We start from the raw sequence: 16,019 nt of genomic DNA, 5'->3' as shown, positions 1-16,019 counted from the left end.
AGGTATATAATCTGTTCAGAGTTTGGCAACCGCTGCTCTTGGACATTACTTATGACAGCAAATGGTGGCAAAATTTACAATTTGCCATGAAGTTTGAGCTGCTTCTTAAAAAACGTAAAAAAACATCACGTGCAGGACACGAGGAGTGATGGCTGAAGAAACATTTATTAGTGTCTGTCATGTCGAATCAGTTTTCAGACCGTACGCACCAAGGACATCACACGAACTGTACTGTGTCTACCAATAGGCAGCTAGTACCAAGCACAGCCCAGCATGAGAGTGATAATACTTCATTTTAAGTGGCACTAGATTGGTTTGCAAAACAATAGCAAATACTCTATTATCTGCATTGCAATGCGAATTTATTTTTTATTTTTGATCAACAATGACCGCACCAAACTTTTACTCTGGACGTAATACTGAAGGTCCACTTAAAATAAAGCATTACGTTAGAAAAGTAAAAACGAACATGGTAAATACATAACTTATATTACACTGTTACAAACAAAAATAAAACTCTATTTTCCCCTATGTTACACATACAGATGGTTATCGTCAACTTTTATTTTCATCTTTTTTAGCTCCAAGTCAATAAACACTGAGATATGATTGTCTTTTTTCATGTTTTTTTTAAAATAAAAGTTACTTTTTAAAACGGTCTTTTTTTTACATATTACAAGTCAAAATTATTGTTCATATCGCCCGTGGAATGCCTCATAGCGGGATGTGAATAAATATGATGACAGTAGGCATTGTGCTTTTGTCCAATTCCTTTTAATCACGGGGAACTATGGAGCTAAAAAACTCTGCAGAGACAAAGTTGCATAAATAACACGAACATTTTAACACTCTTACACAGCAGCTGTGAGCAAGTCCCACAAGCAATATGAACAGTATTCACACACATCGCATATGTTTTGTGAACAGTTTACACTATTGATTTAAGCATTTTTCATTAAAACAGTGCTCTCTCAACACACCAGTTTTGACTGTGGTTGCACGACGGCGGATAGCTACATGAAAAGCAAGAAACCGAAACGAGCAACATTCCAAATAACAGTCCATGTGACACAACTTAACCAAACTGAAAAATTTTCATATTTTGAAATGCAGCTAGGAAATCTATTTGTGTTGGCATGGCCAACATATGGACTAATATCTACAGTATCTACACATAAATTGGACGTACGATACAGGGCAAAGCTGAATAAATAAATAGGGATTTGTAAGAAAAACCTAATAACAAAAGGCTGTTAAATACAATAAGCAAGGACCTATAAAGCAGCACGGTCCATTATATTAGCATCGACTGGACTACTGGTGGCAGAAGGCATGCAGTTTGTGCTTCTATTCATTTCTAAGCGTCTCTTGTTTAACACCCCACGAGGAAGTGAAGTTCGTCTATGCTGATCAATTACAAATTGTGAAAACCTTTACCTGAGTTTGTCATTTATTACGTTGAAATATGTAGCAGCCTGTGCATATAATGGAAGGAACTTGGGGGTACTAAGACGATATTAATCTAATTCATTATGACTTAGTCTTGAAATAGTAATAAAAACATGTTTGGCACTCTAAATTCAAAATACAAGAAGGAAAATTCTAATTGTCATTTGTTTCCATTCTACAAAATGTTTACGATACTTGTCGGTTGTTCTATGCGTAATGGGAGTCGAACGTATGCGTTGAACTGACGTCGGCATTAGAATAGGTTAGATACACTAAGCACACTCCATGAGCCAGCTGATGGGCATTCATGTACCTGAGTCCTAAGCAGGGAGGCCCCACAACACAGAGGCCTGTGTCAATTAAGAAAGACCTGCGCTCTCCTTTTAAGCCATGTTGTGCCTCACATACATCACTAACATGACAGCCTTTTCAAGTCTCTAACAATTACAAAACCGTACCAATCTGCCAAAGCCAAGATAACAATTGAAATATTAAAGACATTTAAATTATTATTTTTATTAAGAGTAGCAGTAATTGACACTGGAGTGTGTTGAACGTGCGCTTTGACATGTATAAAAACAGAGGTATGCCAACGCAAGAGAAACTCCGTTCATTGTGTCTAAGATACAATAGTAGACTTCCTTAACGTGTCTCGTTTTCATTCCATTGTCAACCCTCAAGCGATCTCATCACCAAACGACAGAGCATCGTTGACACACAACTTTGCCAACGGCAGTTTTCGAGGGATGTAACGTCTCCTACAATGTTGTTACACATTGCTCGGATTCATCACAACAGTGAATCCACCGAGTGCTGCGATTTTGTTGACGAATGGGCGATGGCCGGGATGGCGAGTTCATGGTTTTTCACAGAGTCCGGATGAAGTCTTAAAAAAAAGCTATATGCTTTAACAAGAATAAAGTTGGGACTATTTTAAGCGATATACACTGCAAATATCGGTCACATTCACACTCCCAATATGTATATAGCACTTTCTACTTTATTTCGCTTAGAGGATAAAATGTAAACAACTTTTCATTGTGCTCAATATAACTGTAAAATGTTAGTTTTATCTCCAAAATCAGATGTTTGTTGAAATTCTGTACCTATGCAGCTTTAAAAGCAAGTACCTATTTTATGATTTATTTCAAAATAAATAAAAATAAAAACCAAAAATAAAAAAAACTGCTTTGAAGTGCTAGACAAGAAAAAAACTCAGTTCTATATTTTCATCGAGCAGACAGACCACGACCTCCTGTGTGTGTGTGTTACCTCCTGTGTGTGTGTGTGTATGACCAACATACCACGACCTCCTGTGTGTGTGTGACCAACACACCACGACCTCCTGTGTGTGTGACCTCCTGTGTGTGTGTGTGTGTGACCAACACACCACGACCTCCTGTGTGTGTACGTGACTAACAGTGGGGAGGGCTCTGGTCCCTCCGCGCGACACTCCAGCCAGTCCACGTGCGCTAGGTGGTGACTCGTCAGTCTTGGAAGCTGCTGTTGATGCTGCTGGGTATGAAGAGCAGCATTAAAGTGGGGGTTATTTGGCACTTAAAATCATTATATATATTTCTTTGCTCTTTTGCCAACATTTTCCGTTACACATTTGTTGCCAATAAAATGGAGCAAAAGCAGCAAGATTTCTAGCTAAACACATAAGCCAACGGCATTAACACTGTGTTACACGTTGCTGCAGGCTGGCACCGACTCTTGACATCTTAGTGCACCTGTTCCCTTTTTGAAGGCGTGCACCAGAAAAGACGTCCCGCCAAGCGGTGACAAATTGAGTGACAGTGTACGATATCCGGAGGGCAAAATTTACCTCCACTTGGTTCCTCTATAACTCTCACCGCACCAGAGCAAAGATGGGAAATATATTCGCTAAAGTTGCATTTTTATACTTTACAAAGATAAAAGTTATATCTTTAAATACAATCAAGCCGAACACATTGACGAAGCCTTAGCCTGTACACTCAGCCAAACTATCTCGACAGACGATGCACTGGACAGGCGAACCCAAACCATTACTGACGCCGAGATGCCACCTTGAATTGTAAAATTATAGGAGGAACATAACCTTCCATTTGTCTTTTAGATTTGTTTTAGTTGATATAATTTAAAACAATATCCAGAAACACATTAACATTATATAGTGAGTTTCGTTACACTATGGATACACGAGGCGTGTAGTTATTTGTTTAGTCCCTGTTTCGATCTCAGCATTGTTTGTGTGTGGCTATTTTAATTATTTATTCAAATATTTTCACCTGGAAAATCCCTTCAGATGGAAGATCTCATTTGTAAGTGTGTCCAGGGTGTATGTGTGTAATTTAAAGTTACTTCTTTTGTGGAATAACACTGTAACATAGCAAATGATATTACTACACCAGCTTGGCATATCACGGACGGTGAGTGTGAATCTGTACAAGAGTACAACATATTTTTACTGCCTCCAATAATGTTGGTGAAAGTCTTCATAAAGAAACAAAAACACCTTGCATAATCCAAATGTTATACGTCGCTTATATCATCCATAAGAAGGTTTCTTTTGGTTAATGTGTCGTTAAAACCCGCCACCACCCAACACAGCCAACTACTAAGGGTTGTCACGTAAACAGAACGTGGCCAATTCGTCGCTAGTACAGCACACCGGTGTGTTTGGAGAGCCAAGCCTCAGAATTTACAATCTGAGTACGACGTTTCGCCAGTAATTTTATCCAGAATGAACTACTCGGATTCCTGATAAAATGACGAACACCGTTGTGAACTCCCTTTTGGCAACAGTTACGTCTTTGCCCAGAGAATGATAATAATTAAGACATTGAAAGAACGTGCGATTATGTCGAAATATCTCAAGTGCGCTGCGTCGCTGGAAGGTAACAGGCGAGCCTTTCGGTCTCGTCTCACTATTGAGAGACGAGACGTCTTTGTCCTTAATTACCTTCGACAGTGCATTTCACAATAGTGCTTGTCTCTCAATCGGTCTGCCTGTTCCAGACACCAAATAGCATGCCTTGGCATGGCTGTTGTTGGGGTGTTTTTCTGTCTGGTCAAGAGCTGGGCAAGGCAAAATTAAGCGAAATACCAAATATCAGATATATCTATGTGTGTACAGTACATGGAGATTCGGTGCTGAGAACATCAACTCACCACACTCCAAAACGTTTCTTACTTTGCAGTGATTAGGATTTGCTTTCTGGATATCAGTGGACATTAACACTGGAATTAACCAACTGGATCACTCCATGTTAGACTTAAGTATAAGTAAAAGGGCATATAATAATCTAATATTGTATTCTAGAAGTTCAGTGACTATAAGAGTTTGAGTTTGTGCATACCAGTCGGAATATGATATGACTACTTCTTGTGTACTAGTATATGAATGTACGTCTTGGGTCGTACAATTCGACGGTACTCCATACTGGCACAGACCATCACACGTGTGTACCGAGACTATTCAGAACGGGTTCCATTGCTACGCTGTGATGTTTACGCCGAGGATAAACTGCAGTGAACATGGGCTGTTGCAGAACGAAGAGGTTTTACAGCGGCGCTCCATGCGTTTACATCTCAACCACCGCATGGACATGACATACGGAACGTGGCAGATAGTTTGCTGAGCTAACTGGCAGACAGGGCCACAGCGTGCCCAATCAAGGCTTTGGGCAAATCTATGGGAAAGAAATGGAAAACAATAACAACACTATTTTCTGTAAGCTCCTATATGACTTGTTTAAAATGTATGAAAATGTGAACTATATTCAGCTCAGTAAACGATGAGTTATTTAATATGGTCATACTTTCGTTTGTTGTACAGTATTAATGCTTCTTGGTCTTCAACTGAGGATGGCTGCTTGCGTTGTGGCAGAAACGTCGTGAGAATTATTTTATTATGTTTTATTTTTATTATTTTATTATTTTCCCTTCTACGTGACTTTACCGAAAGAACCAAGAAGATGAATCCCTGCAGTCACGAAAGCTTTAAATCGAAAAAAAAGTATTCATGCTGTCGCTTTATTTCTTGCACTATTTTCATGCAAGACCTGGGATACACTCATTATGAAAGCTTATTTTTAATCACATCAGGTTTTGAATTGACAAAATAAAATGCGTACACTGCATCACTTTATTGTGTCATGGCATTACGATATGTTCCTTCTAATGCAGTCAAAGTCTGTATTCACTAGATATGTATTTCTGTGCAGAAGTATATTTTGAGCATCGAGTCATAACGCTTTGGTGCACATTCTGTCCAGCACATCTCTTGTCTTTTTAAATCACAACTTAATAGGAGGGCATCATTTAAGAAATAATAATTTGTAGAAAATAATTTGGCTGGTTACCGCAGGCTTTTGGCCCATGATCCTGCTTGTAAAGGCTGGGTTTTAATCTCTGTGTACACGAAGGGGGTTCAAAATTGCGTTAAATTGTTCATCGTCGTCTGGCTGGGTCTGGAGTTTGAAGCGTACACGACTGGCTGCCGCTTGTTCTCGGTGCCCCGCGTGGGCATGCGCCCACACCCGCCCGCCTGCCCGCTCGCTCGCCCGTGCTAGGCGTGGTGCTCGCTCTCCTGCTCATTCCCACTGCTGTATTCCACAGCCTCCTCATCCTCATACTCATACATTTCGCTGTCGTCCCCATTGAGTTCCTCCTTGGGCTGCACTGCCGGTGCCCCCAGGCCGTAGCTCATGTTGGCAAAGACGGGGGGGGGCAGGCCGGACTGAGGGCTGCCCGAGCCGCTGGAGCGCTCCGAGATCTGAGGCGACGGTGCCGAGCTGGCCATGGCGAAGGTGCCAGGGTAGACCATGCTGGCCGAGGACATGGGCAACTGGGACTGCGGGCTGGACACAACGCAAAAACAGCGATGTTTAATATCGGTATTGCCCAAACACAACACACACACAGCTACCACATTAAAAGTACTCTACAATTTTAGCGACATGGCTATCACAAATGGAAAATGAACAAATTGTGGCTTATCATCACGTGGAAATTGATAGTAGCAGCCAAATACTCTTAAACGCACGTTGATTCTAAATGTGGGGGAAAAAGCCGGAGGACCCGGAGAAAAATCCACGCAACCACAGGGAGAACATGCAAACTCCAAATATACAGCAGGCGTCAGGGTCAGAATCGAACCCACGACATCCGGCATACTAGGTGAGGTTGTTAACATATTGTTACCGTGGCACCCTCTATATCGGTATTAACTTTAATCACGGTGTCAACCAAACACCAACACACACAGCGACCAAATTAAAATTACTCAACCGGGATTATAAACACAGAGCAATAATTGCACCCCACTGGCAGCGTAATGCCCACCTGTGGTGCTGTGTCACTGCTGGGGGTGCCCTTCAAATGTTCGGGATGAGACGCGATTGAAGGCGCTTTGACTTGCCGAGGCATTTCAGAGCCAAATAAATGCAAATAATATTATTTTTCTGTTAGCTATATGTAAGTCACCAAAAAAACAACACGTTTATGATAGTTGTTTACAATTAAACAATTTGGATTTATGTCGCGTCCGAGGGGGACCGGATCTATTGGATAGGCAAATAACTGAAGTTCAAGAGGGAAGAGGCAGAGATAAGGAAATCGTTGCTACACTGTCATTCATTCAAGATAGCATTTTTTTAATGTCCAAAAAAACATAAAACGTTAAGTTAAATGCTCACTGTGGCAGCAGTTTCGTGGTAAAAGGCAGGCAGTCCAGTCAAGTTCTATTTTTATGTTGATATTTGCGGTTTCAACCATGTGCGATGCAATTCCATATTCATTTTGAAATGCATGAGCCCTTGTATGCAAACACGACTCAGGGGATGTACACAAGGCACAGTAGTGCACATGTGTAGATGCATCATGAGATTCGCGACTACATGTGCATCCTAAAAGAGGTGTCCATATTTTACCAGCTTACGCGGGAGTCTCAAGACTCTTTTGTTGATGAGGGTCCTGCCACGTTTCTTTTGACAGTAGGAGGTGATGTTTCAATGTGTAACCGATTGAGTAATTGCAAATATTTTTTTAGCGCTCGGATGTTTCGCCAATACTGGTTGCATTGCATGTTCCCTTTGAGCTATGGAAGAAAACCGGAGAACCCGTAGAAAACCCGTGTTGAACATGGGGAGAACGTGCAAACGCTACGTGTATAGAACAGGGGAAGAACGTGCAAACGCTACGTGTATAGAACAGGGGGAGAACGTACACACGCTACGTGTATAGAACAGGGGGAAAACGTACACATGCTACGTGTATAGAACAGGGGGAGAACGTACACACGCTACGTGTATAGAACAAGGGGAGAACGTACACACGCCACGTGTATAGAACAGGGGGAGAACGTACACACGCTAGGTGTATAGAACAGGGGGAGAACGTGCAAACGCTACGTGTATAGAACAGGGGGAGAACGTACACACGCTACGTGTATAGAACAGGGGAAGAACGTACACACGCCACGTGTATAGAACAGGGGGAGAACGTACACACGCTACGTGTATAGAACAGGGGGAGAACGTGCAAACGCTACGTGTATAGAACAGGGGAAGAACGTACACACGCTACGTGTATAGAACAGGGGGAGAACGTGCAAACGCTACGTGTATAGAACAGGGGGAGAACGTACACACGCTACGTGTATAGAACAAGGGGAGAACGTACACACGCCACGTGTATAGAACAGGGGGAGAACGTGCACACGCTACGTGTATAGAACAGGGGGAGAACGTGCACACGCTACGTGTATAGAACAGGGGGAGAACGTACACACGCTACGTGTATAGAACAGGGGGAGAACGTGCACACGCCATGTGTATAGAACAGGGGGAGAACGTACACACGCTTCGTGTATAGAACAGGGAGAGAACGTACACACGCCACGTGTATAGAACAGGGAGAGAACGTACACACGCTACGTGTATAGAACAGGGGGAGAACGTACACACGTCACGTGTATAGAACAGGGGGATAACGTACACACGCTACGTGTATAGAACAGGCGGAGAACATACACACGCTACGTGTATAGAACAGGGATAGAACGTACACACGCTACGTGTATAGAACAGGGGGAGAACGTGCACACGCTAGGTGTATAGAACAGGGGGAGAACGTACACACGCTACGTGTATAGAACAGGGGGAGAACGTACACACGCCACGTGTATAGAACAGGGGGAGAACGTGCACACGCTACGTGTATAGAACAGGGGGAGAACGTACACACGCTACGTGTATAGAACAGGGGGAGAACGTACACATGCTACGTGTATAAAACAGGGGGAGAACGTGCACACGCTACGTGTATAGAACAGGGGGAGAACGTACACACGCTACGTGTATAGAACAGGGGGAGAACGTGCACACGCTACGTGTATAGAACAGGGGGAGAACGTACACACGCTATGTGTATAGAACAGGGGGAGAACGTACACACGCTACGTGTATAGAACAGGGGGAGAACGTGCACACGCTACGTGTATAGAACAGGGGGAGAACGTACACACGCTACGTGTATAGAACAGGGGGAGAACGTACACACGCCATGTGTATAGAACAGGGGGAGAACGTACACACGCCATGTGTATAGAACAGGGGGAGAACGTACACACGCCATGTGTATAGAACAGGGGGAGAACGTACACACGCCACGTGTATAGAACAGGGGGAGAACGTACACACGCCATGTGTATAGAACAGGGGGAGAACGTGCACACGCTACGTGTATAGAACAGGGGGAGAACGTGCACACGCCATGTGTATAGAACAGGGGGAGAATGTACACACGCTACGTGTATAGAACAGGGGGAGAACGTACACACGCTAGGTGTATAGAACAGGGGGAGAACGTACACACGCCACGTGTATAGAACAGGGGGAGAACGTACACACGCCATGTGTATAGAACAGGGGGAGAACGTACACACGCTACGTGTATAGAACAGGGGGAGAACGTACACACGCTACGTGTATAGAATAGGGGGAGAACGTACACACGCCATGTGTATAGAACAGGGGGAGAACGTACACACGCCACGTGTATAGAATAGGGGGAGAACGTACAAACGCTACGTGTATAGAACAGGGGAAGAACGTACACACGCTACGTGTATAGAACAGGGGGAGAACGTACAAACGCTACGTGTATAGAACAGGGGGAGAACGTACACACGCCATGTGTGTAGAACAGGGGGAGAACGTACACACGCAACGTGTATAGAACAGGGGGAGAACGTACACATGCTACGTGTATAGAATAGGGGGAGAACGTACAAACGCTACGTGTATAGAACAGGGGAAGAACGTACACACGCTACGTGTATAGAACAGGGGAAGAACGTACACACGCTACGTGTATAGAAGAGGGGAAGAACGTACAGACGCTACGTGTATAGAACAGGGGGAGAACGTACAGACGCTACGTGTATAGAACAGGGGGAGAACGTACAGACGCTACATGTATAGAACAGGGGGAGAACGTACACACGCTACGTGTATAGAACAGGGGGAGAATGTACACACGCCATGTGTATAGAACAGGGGAAGAACGTACACACGCTAGGTGTATAGAACAAGGGGAGAACGTACACACGCTTCGTGTATAGAACAGGGGGAGAACGTACACACGCTATGTGTATAGAACAGGGGGAGAACGTACACACGCCATGTGTATAGAACAGGGGGAGAACGTACACACGCTACGTGTATAGAACAGGGGGTGAACGTACACACGCTACGTGTATAGAACAGGGGGAGAACGTACACAGGCCATGTGTATAGAACAGGGGGAGAACGTACACACGCTACGTGTATAGAACAGGGGGAGAACGTACACACGCTATGTGTAAAGAACAGGGGAAGAACGTACACACGCTACGTGTATAGAACAGGGGGAGAACGTGCACACGCCATGTGTATAGAACAGGGGGAGAACGTACAAACGCTACGTGTATAGAACAGGGGGAGAACGTACACACGCCACGTGTATAGAACAGGGGGAGAACGTACACACGCTACGTGTATAGAACAGGGGAGAACGTACACACGCTATGTTTATAGAACAGGGGAAGAACGTACACACGCTACGTGTATAGAACAGGGGAAGAACGTACACACGCTACGTGTATAGAACAGGGGAAGAACGTACACACGCTACGTGTATAGAACAGGGGGAGAACGTGCACACGCCATGTGTATAGAACAGGGGACCTGATAGCTTCCAGCACGGTTTCCTTTCACATCGCAGTTGTTGCGCCAAATTTTCGCTAGAACCCGACCAGGTCTCACAGTGCATGAAGAATGATAGTAACAGTCATTGAAAGTCGACTTTTTTTTGGTTAGACCATGTAATGATATAGCCAAATTTGTGTTGCTAAGACCCGTCACCACCCAACACAGCCAAACAGATTTATTTACCACAGGGTGTACACACGTTTTAGCGACGCGCCAATGATTATTGTTTCAGCTCCCTAGTAAGTGGCGAGATGTTAACTACCTCGCCTGGTATGCAGGAGGTCGTGCATTCGATCCCGACCCTGACGCTTGCATGTATTAGAGTTTGTTTAACATGTAAGCATACGCGACAAACATTATTAATGAGAAAGGTTTTTGGGGTTAGATCGCGTAAGTATCAATGTGTCGTAACCCTCCACCACCCGACACAGCCAGTAAGGTTTGTCACCTAAACAAAACGCGCCAATTAGTTACCACTTCAGTTCACTGGTGTGTTGGAGAGTAAATCCACAACATTTACAATTTGAGTACTCAACCATAATAGATGCGAAATCCTACGTGTTAAACTTGAGTGCGCAAATTGTAGTAAACTATTTGGCACGTTTTGTTTAGATGACACACCTTACTGGCTGTGTCGGGTGGTGGAGGGTTACGACACATTGATACTTACGCGATCTAACCCCAAAAACCTTTATTATGTATATTTGAGTTTGCATCTTATCTCCGTGGTTCGTGTGGATTTTTATCCAGGTCCTCCGGTTTTTCCCTCCACATTTAGAAACATGCGTTTAGAGTATTTGGCTGCTAGAAATGTCCACATGATAAGCCACTTCGTTGAGTATCATTTGTGGCCAGGTCGCTTCAGAAAAAGAAGCTCAGTGGGCGTGACCTGGTAAAATAAAAAGTCGTTCATAGTTTTAAGTTTAATGACAATTCTCACAATCAACCTCACCAAATATGAGATGCAACTTTTCGCTTTAAACATCGTCACCTGACCTGGCTTCATAAATCGGTATCACGAGGCAGAAGATTAGTGCTGGATACAATCAAATTTGCCAATGTCATTGGTCACTTTGATCTTTACCCATGTATTGACAGTTATATTTTAAATGTGAAATTTTATTGAGGCACTGTGTTGTCTTGGTGTGGTCTGGGACAGTTTTTTGCTGCCTTGTACTTATGCAATTTGTACTTATATAGTTTATATATTTAGTGATTTGCTTAGCTTTCCGATACTTTGCACTCCTATCGGGTTTTTGTATTGTTAGTTGTTGTAAATTTATGACCTGCCCCTACTTGGACATCTGTGGAAAAAGAGCTTCATAGCTCATTGGATTCCTCCTGCAGTCTAAATAAAGATTCTGACTCTGATTTGTACACGTGACAACTTACTACGGTTGGCTACGTCAGGTGGTGGAGCACATTGACAACACAAATTTGGCCAGATAATTACACTACGTGGCCTAGACCAAAAACAAACTATGAACCATAATATTGGCTGTGAAAACCTCCGTGCTGAATAAAACAAAAGTATTTGTATCTTACCCCACATTGTAGAACTGCTTCATCTCCTGGCGCCGATTGCGCATCAGAGCCTTGTACTCGCCTATGCGGAGCTTCTTCCCGTCCACGATGCACGTGCGCTTGGGGCGAGGCTTGTACTTGTAGTCGGGATACTTCTCCAGGTGCAGTTTGCTCAGGCGCGCTTGTTCCTCGTAATATGGCTGCTTCTCCTGGTTGGACATGCTCTTCCAGCGTGAGCCTGGACACACACACACACAAAGATCCCCCGTAGAGCTTCAATGCACTTTTTGGGGCAAGTGCGTTAGTGAGCACCGATGAAGGCCGGCACGGCACACGAGAGGGAGGTTGACCAGCACCATACCCGGCCGCCTTTGTCTCCCTCGTGACAATGTTTGCACATCGCACGAGGTACTCATTTAAGGCTGAGTCGACCTAGGGGAGTCTAGACACACACGCGTGAGTCTAGAAACACACGCGTGTGAGCCTACACACGTGCGTGTGCAGACATTTTGTACTCGTATATATTATCCGAACATATTTAAAGAAACTGTTTATAAAATAATAGTTAGCGTCATTGCGGAGAGTATATGTAACAAAATAGATAAGCAAACAATACTCATGTATGCATATGTCCCTCCGCATAAAAATATTAAACTATATTTTACACATTTCATCAGCTACACGGCCATCTGGGAATTGGTGAATACAATTAAACTCTGGATCTATTGTATGAAATTAGTTCACATATTTGCTATTCTTGTTTACCCAGGAAAGCCTCACGAGTGTCAAGACTCTTTGTCAGCAAGGTACTGCCAAGTTGTCGCAGTAGGGGGCGATGTTACTGCAGTGTGTGATCCCAATTGAGTAACATGCAGCTAACTTTACAGCATTGGGTTGTTTGGCCTTTACCAATTACAATGTATGTTTATTTAGCTTTGACATTCAGTATCTCATCAGCAGAGACAGGGTTCCTTCAACCAATGCTGGTGTACTGCCAGATGTTATTAGGCAAGGAGCCTCTCTGATTGTTTCTTGCGTCTGCTTGTGTCGACTCAATGCTGTGGTGGGACAGATACATTGTCTGCTTGTGTCGACTCAATGCTGTGGTGGGACAGATACATTGTCTGCTTGTGTCGACTCAATGCTGTGGTGGGACAGATACATTGTCTGCTTGTGTCGACTCAATGCTGTGGTGGGACAGATACATTGTCTGCTTGTGTCGACTCAATGCTGTGGTGGGACAGATACATTGTCTGCTTGTGTCGACTCAATGCTGTGGTGGGACAGATACATTGTCTGCTTGTGTCGACTCAATGCTGTGGTGGGACAGATACATTGTCTGCTTGTGTCGACTCAATGCTGTGGTGGGACAGATAGATTGTCTGCTTGTGTCGACTCAATGCTGTGGTGGGACAGATACATTGTCTGCTTGTGTCGACTCAATGCTGTGGTGGGACAGATACATTGTCTGCTTGTGTCGACACGGGATCTACATCGCGAATATGCACAGTTGTTCCCGCATCGTGCTCGCCACGTGTCCTCACCTAGTATCTTGCTTATGTTCGAGTTGTGCATGTCCGGGAAAGCTTGAAGGATTTTCCGCCTCTCGTCCTTTGCCCAGACCATGAACGCATTCATCGGCCGCTTGATGTGAGGTTCATTGCTCCCTCTGCTTCTTGACTCGCGGAATACTCTTGCATCCGACATGGAGTTGCTTCCTGCACAAGGCGATCACCCGCGCACACACGCAACCAACGGCAGTTCAGGCAACGAGTCAGGCCACTTGCTAGAGACGCGGCACTTTTGTCAACCCACTGCTGGATGAGGGCTTGTCTGTCACTCCGTGTGGGCTGTGGTGGGGCCGAGTTGACCGCGTTTCTCTGCGCTGGGCAGCGGCATGTTGGTGAAAGAGGCAGCACGGACGTTGGAGAACGGAACGACGGTGGATTTGGCCACACTACCCTCTGTTGACAAAGTCACCTCACAGCAGCCTATAGCATCTGTTATGCTTGGTGGTCGCCCATCCAAGCACTATCCACGCTCACCCCTACTTATCTTCGAAATCTGATGAAATTGAATAGACACTTGATTTTGGCATTTGGCCAGGAGATTTAGTTCAAGTAAATTACATAGCCTATAGCGTGTTTCTCTTTAGTCACCGCGTGCTTGGGTCTATAGTTCAAGCAGCGAGTTTCGTTATCTGGGCTGAGTTTCTCAGTGCTTGAATGGGGAAGCATGCAATCGTCTTGAGATATTGGCTGCATTTAGATGCTTTGTCAATACAAATTGTACCGTAAAAACTGAATACATCTCAGAAAGCGTTCCGTTTTCGTCTTGCAGTCCCTCTTCCAATAGCAAATGCGCTTTGTACTGTGGTTAGGGATTTAAAATATTGGCATTATGAAAACATCTGTACAAATGAAGCCCATGTACAGAGTGAGGGACGAAATAACATGTTTACAAATGCAATAAACAGCAATGTATGTCGTGTAAAAGTGTGTTTGACTAGGAGTGCATTATACGGTGATATTTATGTGATCAGTCATCCTCTTATCTGTGAATTTTTACATATAAGAATTCCAATATGACCACTGGGAACGCGGGTTTCCTTTTGTAAATACAATCTCAGGTTGTCAAGAAGGAGTGTCCAACAATTGAAATGGTTGGTCTGCCTCAGAATGGCCTCATGGCTGTGTGCTGAAGCCAGCCTTAAGCCCTCTCGATAGCACCCTGCCACATACTGTCATGACGGAACCAGCCTTATCTGCCTGGTTGTCTTAGCTCGCTTGTCTCTCTTAAATGGCCACTGCTCATAAAGGAAATTATCTAATAACATCAACAAATATTCAGACAATACTCCCCCCTTGCCAAATGTGTCTCTCCACGTAAAAATATATTTTGTTCACATCCCATCGGCCACACGGCCTTATAGGAGTGCATAATTTCAGCAGCATTGGTTCAACACAAGCAAGCTCTGGGCCGGTTTTGACATTCAGTGTCTCATCAGCAGAGTCAGGCTTTGCTGAAGCCAATGCTGGTGAACTGCTAGATTGTTTCTCCTCTGCTGCGCGACTTACGTCATGCATCCATCTTCATTTTGTCGTGCTAATCGTGCTTCCCTGCGGCCCCCTGCCAGACAAACAAGGTTGCTTCTTTGTACCACAAAACACGCAAACTAAATTGCTCCCAAGCTGCCTTCCCTCTGGTGACAACTTGAAGAGGTTCGCATTTGCATGTGTATCATCGTACGCTGCGACCACTTTGAAATGTTCGATGGAAGAAATACAATAGGTTTCAGCGTCATGTCTTTAATGGGGGTGTACTCCCAATTTTCTGATCAATCCAAAACTCTGTAAATCAGACAGTAAATTTGGGACGATACGTTTGTTTGTTTGTTTTTGATCTGGAAACATGCCATTACAGCCACGATTTATTTTCCTATCAACGATGGTGTCACGAGGCAAGGGATGGCGTTACAATTGTTAACACAGAGGCACTCTGCATTCAAAGGCAGTGTATAAATCGTGCGAAGAATCAGAATCCGTATGTTTTTGTCTGAAACCCATCCATAGTCTGTATTATTCTGGGTCTTTCCCGTAACAGAATTCACCTTTGCGTCCATCAAGGTACATTGGAACTGTGCATGACTTTTGTTTTTAAGTCACAGTGTGAGAATAAAGAATGTCTCCTGTACGTATGCCGACGAGTCATGTAAAATTGGCAATGTGTAACTGCGAGGGCTGTTGGTTTTTTTGCAAGATGAATAAGCGTTGGCTTCGAAGCAAAGTGCGCCTGTTAACAGCGGAG

The 16,019-nt window shown here is 44.1% G+C and overlaps 1 protein-coding gene across 5 annotated transcripts in view; it reads right to left on the bottom strand.

Moving 5' to 3' along the window:
• Nucleotides 1-146: 146 nt before the first annotated feature.
• Nucleotides 147-16,019, bottom strand: part of LOC133350384 (transcription factor Sox-5-like) — a 278,499-nt gene continuing 262,626 nt past the window's right edge. For 4 of the 5 annotated variants that reach the window (XM_061564709.1, XM_061564712.1, XM_061564710.1 and 1 more), the window contains exons 12-14: nucleotides 13,757-13,930; nucleotides 12,234-12,450; nucleotides 147-6,296 (exon numbers count right to left, since the gene is read on the bottom strand). In XM_061564709.1, the coding sequence (XP_061420693.1) occupies nucleotides 6,005-6,296; nucleotides 12,234-12,450; nucleotides 13,757-13,930 (683 nt within the window). In that variant the 3' untranslated portion in view covers nucleotides 147-6,004. The remainder of the gene's footprint in view (nucleotides 6,297-12,233; nucleotides 12,451-13,756; nucleotides 13,931-16,019) is intronic. The other variant, XR_009756057.1, reaches the window with a different exon arrangement.

Source organism: Lethenteron reissneri, chromosome 33 (genome assembly GCF_015708825.2).
Source record: "Lethenteron reissneri isolate LAM-NWPU_2019-01 chromosome 33, ASM1570882v1, whole genome shotgun sequence".
Lineage (NCBI taxonomy): Eukaryota > Metazoa > Chordata > Hyperoartia > Petromyzontiformes > Petromyzontidae > Lethenteron > Lethenteron reissneri.
This window is presented reverse-complemented; position numbering and strand designations above follow the sequence as displayed.